General features: G+C 40.6%; 1 protein-coding gene across 1 annotated transcript in view; it reads left to right on the forward strand.

Moving 5' to 3' along the window:
• The window catches only part of ADAMTS20 (ADAM metallopeptidase with thrombospondin type 1 motif 20), a 181643-nt gene that overhangs the window by 156994 nt on the left and 14911 nt on the right, over positions 1–9738 (forward strand). The window contains exons 31-35 of the mRNA XM_045287241.1: positions 2019–2219; positions 2936–3065; positions 3277–3371; positions 3462–3556; positions 4186–4319. Of these exons, the coding sequence (XP_045143176.1) occupies positions 2019–2219; positions 2936–3065; positions 3277–3371; positions 3462–3556; positions 4186–4319 (655 nt within the window). The remainder of the gene's footprint in view (positions 1–2018; positions 2220–2935; positions 3066–3276; positions 3372–3461; positions 3557–4185; positions 4320–9738) is intronic.

The following is a 9738-nucleotide window of genomic DNA, read 5'->3' on the forward strand; positions in this document are numbered from 1 at the left end:
TGCTTCTGAGCTAAGTAGCCGCTTGTTTACCTTCAAGACTTTAAGTCCCCAGATGCTATATCTTTTGATAGCCTGGCACCATCAGCTTTCTTCACCACATTTGCTTATGCACCTACTTTGTCTTCAGCGGTTGTGTTGGGAAGGGGAGCATCATGGAATGCCAGTTTAATAGAACAAAGTATTCTTGCATTGAGAGAATACTTGAGTGGAGGCCTAATGTCCATCTGCTACCTTAATACTGAACCTATGCATATATAAACATAGATCTATTTCCACATCTTCATATATAAATATATTTACATATGTACATGCCTTTATTTAGACCTCTATATATGCCCTTTGCCTCCTTGCTCTTTAGTCTATCTCCTTTTACCTTCCTCTTGTCCCACTATCATGTTCAGCCTTCATTTGGGTTTCAGTAATTCCTCTCGGTTACATTACACTCGGTCACACCCTACCAGGCCTCCTACACCCTCCTCACCACCAATTTGGATCACTTGTTGTTCCTTTGTTCCTGGGTTTGTTAATACCACTTCCTTTCCCCCCACCTCCCCCTCTCCCATGTCCTCCCAGAACTCTCAGTCCATTGTTTTTCCTCCAGAGTGTTCATTGAGCCTATCTTATTTAGACAGACCTGCGGAGATAATAACATGCACAAAAACAAGACACAGAAAAACCAAGCAACAAAAGGAAACAAAACACAACTACAAGAAAGAAAAGCTTGTAGTTAGTCCATGGACTGTTGGTTGGCCTTCAGCAGTGTTTTCCGGTTGAGTCTGATGGGACACACCAAGCCCTGGCCCCAAAGTCTATTGTTGGTATTCCCTGGGAACTTGTTGCTCTCTTTCCCTTGTCATTCTGTTGCACTCTCTTAGTGTTTTGCCTCGGTTTGGTGGGATCAGATCTGGCAGAATTCCAACACTGTGTCTCCAGTGTTGTCCCCTGTAGGGATATGGGTCAGTGAGGTATATCGTGTCTCATAGTGGGCCGGCCATATGGTCTTCTCTGTGGATTGGCTCCTCTGAGCAGGAATCTCTTCGTCAAGGCTTGGTGGGCCAAGATGTGCTCCACTCTCTCTTCTTCCCACTTCATTTGCTCCCGTGTGCTCTGATCAGACATGTCCCTCTCCCTGAGCTGCAGCTTCAGTGCTGTCCTGTGAAATAAATTCTTCTGGGGGGAGGGGCAGGAGTCCATGTAGTTGGACTTGGGGCCGACCCCTCAGACCTCCCCACTGGTTCCCTACTCCATGCTGGCGTGTTGCATTCACATCTTGGAGCCCTGGGTTGAAGTCTGGTCCCTCTTTCCCTGTGGAGATATAAACAATACCCTCCCCTTGGGAAGGTTAGTGCAGGATCATTATTCTTCATCGCTAGATGCTCAGTGTCTTAAAAACCACAATTTTGCTTTTTTTGGGTCAAGTTGTTTTGGTTGTTTCAAGCGGGAGGATGAATTCCATTTCTTATAACCTGATTTTTTGTGAAAGCACAAGCCAAGCCTATATACCAGCCCCTCTTTTGGGCTGGGATTTTAATTTATAAATAAATCAGTTACCTATTTTAGTTAGATCCTTATATCACATGTGTAATAAATACATTTTTACATTTATACTGCTTTATCCATAATTAGCAACCTAAAGTAAAGGATAATCAACAAACTAACAAAAAATACCACTAGGTTATGATCTCCAGTATGCCTCGTTTTTCAGATCTGTGCATGTTAACAGGTACATTCTCAGTCAGTTAGGGCATTCTTGGCTGTGTTAGGGTAAAAAAGCACGAGCACTAACAGAGAAATGGGGCTGAACTTTGATCCTTCCACTTATTGTCACATCTCTGAGAGTGTTGCCTAATGTCTCCGAACCCTTGTTTACTCATCTATAAAATGACGCTAATAAAAATAGGATTATTATTGGGGGTGGCATAGCATAAAATATATTTAGTGCCTGGTACACATTTGGTCAGGTGACTAAACTAAAAGGCACATTACTCTCCCTTGTAACTTTTTTTTTTATTTTTTAGTGTGCAGACAACTGTGGATTTAGTTATGCACAAAGGATTACATATTGTATTGGGATCCGTTCTCCTAAGAAATTCCTGTCTCATCAGCTCTGGCCTGTAGGCTACCGAGAATGCCCTGTGCTACCTTCCCCTCAGATCTACAAATGCAATTTTAGGAGTTGCTTGCAAGTGGCCACTTGGAGAGTTGGAAAGTGGAGCAAGGTCAGTATATTATAATGGATTAAAAACCTCATGGAGACGCTCGAGCTGTGGGATTCCCAGTCATCTTCACGTCTAACTGGATCAGCAGAGTCGTCTTCTATCCCTGCTGTCCAGAAACTACCTACTCGGTTATTTGTGCAACTCATCTCCCTTTCTTCCTGCATCCTTTTTGTAAGTGGAGACAACAAGTAATTCTCATTTCTGTTCCTAAGAGAGCCTTACACCGTGGTTTTCACTTTGAAGATGTGCTTAACAAATATTTATTTTGAGTAAGTAAATGGATCTAATATATACAGACTAAACACTATTTGGATTGTATTTTCTTCCCAATTGACTTGATAAGCAGCAAGCAAATATCAGCCTTCAATATTATCATATAAATGAATGAGAACAAATTCTAAGTAATCTTAATAACCATCATTAATTAATGTTTATTAAGCATTTACAAATGCACGGTGGATATAACGTCACAAAATAAATAGAAGGAACATAAATAAATAAAAGTAAAATAAAAGCCAGTCGTTGGGAAATAATCGTCAGGCTGGGGCCAAATGCCCCCACCCCCCATGAGTGTCCAGCCCTCGTGGTCTTTAGCCTCTACATCACTCGTGTGATCATCCCTCTCCTCCACAATAGCTGAACCTGAGAGGAGAAGCTTGTTTCCTGACCTTGCTATCCAGCTGATAGTTCGCGTTCCCTGTCTAATCTATTCACAGTGTTCCGTGACATGTGGAGCTGGGATCATGGAGAGAAGAGTGGCATGTATGACTGAAGGTGGTTGGCCCAGTGATGTATGTTTAAAGCGTTTGAAACCACACTCGCAAAAGAAATGTTATGACACTGACTGTAAGTAAGAGCTTTGAAGGCCACTACAAAAGTGTTCCTTAGCCATCATACTGTAACTTAAAAAAATAAATGTTTGTAGAGGCCAGGTTCTCTGCAAAGTGAAGTGTCCCAGTCTTCAGAGGGTGGGGGTGTATTTTACGATCCAGTTAGGTTCCTTCTGAGCTTTTCCTTTGTTTAGTGCTGATAAGGTGTTATTCCCTCGTCCTTGAAGGTAAAACATTTACCAGTTGCAAAGACGTCCAAGTGAAAAATAGCATCAAGAAGGATGGGGAATATTACCTTACCATTCAGGGAAGAATGATCAAGGTATTATTAAAATCGTTCTTTTTGATGTTAACCCGGATGGTTGACTTTTGAAGAAGGTAGTCTAGATTTCTAAAAGCATTTTTCTTTCAGATTTATTGTGTGGGCATGCAGTTGGAGAATCCCGAGGAGTACCTATCATTGGTCAAAAGGGAAGAAGACAACTTTTCTGAGGTCTATAGCTTTAGGTACAAGCTTTGCTTTTGACTCTCTGTGCACTTTTATAGGATCCTTGGGTGATACAAAAGGTTGGTGGTTTAAACCTGCCTAACATGCACCATAGAAGAAAAATCTATTGACCTGCTTCCCAAAAGATTACAGACAAGAAAATCCACAGAGTGGTTGTGTTCTGTAGCACATAGCATCGCCTTGAGCAGGAACTAACTTGATGACAGTTTGGGTGTAATTTTTTTATTTCTTAAAGGGCATTTGAAACTAGTGGATATGATAGTTGCATGACTCACACAGAGGAAAAAATTCTGAAGCAGATGAAAATATTAGGACCTAAGACCTATACTATTCTTAACCAATAAATAGTTGAGTGTTAGTATGTGCTCAGAGAATGATTGCATGAATTTTCATGGGAATTTAATTAATATTGATAGTAAAAGCTAGGAGAATGGCAGCTGACTTATTTTTCCACAATAACTCTTTAATTTCAGATTGAGCTTTTTGGTCACTATGGATTATAGTCCTGGTCCTTTCCCATTTTGCTTATTGACACTATGGTATTAAACACCAGGATTTGTTTTCTATAAACATTTGCTATTTATCTAATAATGTCAGAAACACAAAATATATTCTGATATTATTGTAGACTACAAAATCCATATGAATGCCCTTTTAATGGAAGTAGGAGGAAAGATTGCGAATGTAAGAACGACTACTTGGCTGCTGGATACACTGTCTTCAGCAAAATAAGAATTGATCTCACTTCTATGCAAATTAAAAGTAAGTGCATACTTTTGACTTGGGAAATGAACACCCTTCATTTGTTCTGTATGCAAGCCTAATACTGTGACAGTGTATGTGAGAGCAAGGAGCCCCAGTGAGGTAGTGGGTTATGCAGTAAGCTGCTATTGTCAAAGTCAGTAGTTCAACACACCAACCACACCATATGATAAACAACAGACCATAGGCTCCCTCAAAGAGTCACCGTCTCTGAAACCCAAAGGGACAGACAGTTTTACTGTGTCCTGTAACATGAGTCATCAAGAGTTAGGATCAACGCGATGGCAATGAGCTTGGTTTTCTGGGTTAGGGTCTGTGATAGTGGATACAGAAGAATTTAGCCTTGTAAGACCAACAACCTCTTTTGTCCAACAAAATAAATGGAGGCTATCCATGGGGACTTCTTCCAATAGAATACACAGAAATCGAATTGATTGCATCTGTGGGGTCAGACACGGGGGCACCTCAGTATCAGCAGCCAAAATTAACCTAGAGGCTGAGTGTGGAACTGACCATCAGTTGCTCATATGGAAGTTCAAATTGAAGTTGAATAAAATTAAGTCCACAAGAATCATAATGAGATCTTAAGTATATTCCACCTGCGCATCAAGGATATCTCAAGAACATATTTGACTTATTGCACATTAATTATAGAATACCTGGAGAGTTGTGAGATGACATCAAGCACATCATACACGAAGAAGCAGAGGTCACTAAAAAGACAGGAAAGAGGGACTTCCGTAGTCCATTCATTCTCCCATTCACCATAGTGTCTAACTCATAGCCTCTCTTCTAGCTGCAGATTCCTACAGTGTCTAGAACCTCCACTCTAATACTTCATTGTTAATGATCCTGTAAAATTTCATTAAGAAAAATATTTTTTTCTTCTTTATTTAAAAATAATTTTATTAGGGGCTCATAAAATTCTTATCACAATCTATACATACATCAGTAGTGTAAAGCACATTAGTACATTCATTGCCCTCATCATTCTCAAAACATTTGCTCTCCATCTAAGCCCCTCATTTTTCCCCCTCCCTCCCCGCTCCCCCTTCATGAACCCTTGATAATTTAAAAATTATTATTTTGTCATATCTTGCACAGTCTCCTTTACCCACTTTTCTGTTGTCCATCCCCCAGGGAGGTCACATGTAATCAGTTCCCTCTTTCCAACCCACCCTCCTTCTACCCTCCCAGTATCGCCACTCACACAACTGATCCTGAAGGGATCATCTGCCCTGGATTCCCTGCGTTTCCAGTTCCTATCTGTACCAGTGTACATCCTCTGGTCTAGCCAGATTTGTAAGGTAGAATTGGGATTATGATAGTGGGGGAGGAGGAAGTATTTAGGAACAAGAGGAAAGTTGTATGTTTCATCGTTGCTACATCGCACCCTGACTGGCTTGTCTCTTCCCCGTGACCCTTCTGTAAGAGGATGTTCAGTGCCCTACAAATGGGCTTTGGGTCTCCACTCCCCACTCCCCACTGCCATTCACTATGATTAGATTTTTTGTTCTGCTGATGCCTGATACCTGATCCCTTCAACACTTCATAATCACACAGGCTGGTATGCTTCTTCCATGTGGACTTTGTTGCTTCTGAGCTAAATGGCCGCTTGCTTACTTTCAAGCTTTTAAGACCCCAGACGCTATATCTTTTGATAGCCAGGCACCATCAGCTTTCTTCACCACATTTGCTTATTCAACCGCTTTGTCTTTAGCAGTTGTGTCGGGAAGGTGAGCATCATAGAATGCCAATTTAATAGAAGAAAGTATTCTTGCATTGAGGGAGTACTTGAGTGGAGGCCCAATGTCCTTCTGCTCCCTTAATACTAAACCTATAAAGATATGCTCATAGATTTATTTCCTATTCTCATATATAAATATATTTGCATATGCACATGCCATTATTTAGACCTCTATAAATGCCCTTTGCCTCCTAGCTCTTTCTTCAATTTCCTTTGACTTTCCTCTTGTCTCACTATCATGCTCAGTCTTCATTTGGGTTTCAGTAATTCCTCTTGGTTACATTACCCTTGATCATGCCCTACCAGGCCTCCCACACCTTCTTCACCACTGATTTGGATTACTTGTTGTTCCCTTGTCCCTGGGTTTGTTAGCACCACTACCTTTCCCCCCATCTCCTCCTCTCCCATGTCCTCCCGTAACTCTCAGTCCATTGTTTTCTCCTCCAGATTGTTCATCCAGCTTATTTTATTTAGACAGAACTGAGGAAATAATAACATGCACAAAAACAAGACAGAGCAAAACCAAGCAGTAATATACAACAAAACATCAACAACAACAAACCAATGACAAAAAACAAAACACAACTATAAGAAAGAAAAGCTTGTAGTTAGTTCAAGGACTGTTTGTTGGCCTTTGGGAGTGTTTTCCAGTCCAGTCTGTTGGGGAACCATGCCCTGGACCCAAAGTCCACCTTCAGCATTCCCTGGGGACCTCGCTGCTTCGTTCCCTTGCTGTTCTGTTGCACCTCCTTAGTGTTCTGCCTTGGTGTGGCGGGATCTGATCGGGCGCAATTCCCACACTGTGTCTCCGGTGTTGTCCCCTGTAGGGCTAAAGGTCAGTGAGGGATGTTATGTCTTATAGTGGGGCCAGCCATGTGGTTCTTTGGACTGGCTGCTCTAATCCGGAACATCGTCCTCAAGGCCTGGTGGGCCAGGATGTGCCTCACTCTTTCCTCCTCCCCCTTCATCTGCTCCCGTGTGCTTCGATCAGACATGTCCCTCTCCCAGAGCTGCAGATTCAATGCCATACTTTGAAATAAATTCTTCTGGGTGGAGGGGCAGGTGTCCACGTAGTAGTTAGGATTGGGGCCAGCCCCTCAGACATCTCCACTGGTTCCCTACTCCATGCCAGTATTTTCATAATTTTCTATGACCACACTCACCCATCTACCTAAACCACCCATCTTCTATCATACATGTTGCTTCTCTCCTATGGTGTCACTGACCTGCCCATGCTTCCATGTAAGACAAGCCCCTCCTCTCACTTGTGTGCTGGCCTCATGACCTTTACCTTTCTCATGAACATAATGGTTTCTTTACATTCATCTTTCTCTTTTAGAACATTTTTTTTCTTTTCTGGTAAATCATTTGCACCCTGGTTATTTTTTGTTAATCCTCTAATTTCTCTTATCTTAATTAGAAAGAAATATCTTTGAGGCTCTTCTATTTTACCAATCTTGAATATCTGTTTTCTTTCATAAAACTGTCTTAGGTTATTAACTGCTCCCCTTCTGCAGTTTCTCCTCTCGTAAACTCTCCTGAATGCAGACTAATCTCGCTCATTCATAGCACTCCCAGAACTTTCATGTTCCTAGTATATTAGGAAATGTCATTTTCAGTGATAATTTCCAATGATACATTTTTCATTTGAAATCTTCTTGACCCAGGATTTGGTTCCGAGAACAGCACATTTTCCTGACTTTGAGCCTGCCACAGCTCTTCTTTCTGCCTCGTCAACCTTGCATGTTTCCTTGAATCTTTCACCACATTAAATAGTGAAGTGCTCACAAGTCAGCAATTCCATTGGAAATTTAATTTCTTTTATAGACTTCAAGTGTTATGTATTAAATGACAGATCCAAATAGCTACATCCATTTGGGGCTGGTACCCTGAGTTTCCTCTGCCTATTCAGCAGCTCCATGTGGATAGCTAATGTTATTTTTGTGTGCTGTCTACTCCAATGCTCAGGGATCCTCTAAACCACTGCTATCAATTCAATTCTGTCTCCCAGGACAGAATGTAGGGTTTGGGAGGCTGTATTAATATTTATGGGAGAAGACCACCGTACCGTTCTCTCTTGGAGTGGACAGTGTTTGTAAACCAATGACCTTGTGGCCAGTAGTCTAACACTTACCTTGCAGTCCATGCAGGGATCCTACAGGTAAACTCAGTGTGTCCCAAACAGGACTTCCAAACAGAATTGCTGCTAAATCTGTTTCTTAATCCCAAATTTCATTTTGATAAATGGCAGCACATTTCATTCTAGTCACTCTGGCTAAAATTTAGCATCATCTATTACCACCCCCGCCCATTTATCACCCCTACATGTAATATAACATCAAATTCAATCACGTTAATCTTCAAAACAAATACCGAATCTCAGTTTCCCACTACCTCATTTGCTACTACCTTGATCCAAGTCCACATCATTTTTCTTTGGGTTATTATACCCACTCACTGGCATTCTTCCTTTAGTATTCCTCCATTTTTTGTTCTCTCTCACAATCTATATTTTCTTTACAACAGAATTTCTAAACTGATCTTGAAAAACATAAAAAATGACATGTCTCCTGAGCAATCTTCTGTAGAAAACTCTTCAAATGTTTGACATTCAAAGAATTCTAAAGTCTTTTCATGGTCAATAAAGCTTGCCATCCTTTCCTACCCTCCCGTCTCTGACCTCATCAGCTATGGCTTCCTCTCCTGCACACTCTGCTACAAACACAATGGCCTCTTTGTTGCTCCTGGTAGACAACCAGCATGTCCCAACCGTACGTATCTGCACTGAACTCTTCTATAGGTCTAGAACTCTTTTCCCACAATTATTCCAGTGGTTTACCCATTCATTTCCTTTGGGTCTCTGCTTAAGTTAATTTTCTTATTGATGATATCTGGATGATTTTCTAACCCTAAACTCTTATTCATCTTCTTTCTCACTTCCTTTCACAGCAACCATTGCTTCTAACATACTGCAGCAATTGTCACTTGTATCTCGCTGGTAGGGCTCAGGTTCCATCAACTAAATACTAATACTAAACTAAACACTATTGTGTTTCCAAAACATATAATAGTTCCCAATGCACTCAATTTAATTAAATGCTTTTTGCATAAAAACTTTCACATTCTTTAAGAACCTTATAGAAACAACTTTCTGAAGAGCAAGCAGAAACAAATGAAGGACAAACAAACAAGGGAGAGGATGACATTTTTAAAAATTAAAGCAAAATTATTTTTGTTGTTGAAAGTGTACAGGCAAAATATACACTAATTCAAGAGTTTCTAAGTGTACAATTCAGTAATTTCAATTTCATTGTTCAGGGCATGCAATTGTTTTCTGCATCTTCTTCTGAGGCATTCCTTCATGAATAATATAAATTCACAGGACCCTAAATTTCTTCTCTAATGTTGGGAGTTGCTGTTCCTAATTTGATGCTATACAGAAAGTTCTTTTTAAAATCACACTGCCCAAAGCGGGCATTCTTTCCTAATTAAGCTAGACTATTGTTTAAACAAGACTTCAGGGGATATTTTTGGTTTAAATTTTGAAGATTATTTCAGGGCAATGGTTTGGGGAATTCACCCTGTCTCTGTGGTTCCAGGAAATCTGAATTTTATAAGAATTTGAAATTCTGTTTGTCAGGGAAAATGAATCTTGTAAAGAGGGAGAAGCAG

The sequence above is a fragment of the Echinops telfairi genome, unplaced genomic scaffold (genome assembly GCF_000313985.2).
Source record: "Echinops telfairi isolate 266 unplaced genomic scaffold, ASM31398v2 ScPeMD7_12;HRSCAF=54, whole genome shotgun sequence".
NCBI lineage: Eukaryota > Metazoa > Chordata > Mammalia > Afrosoricida > Tenrecidae > Echinops > Echinops telfairi.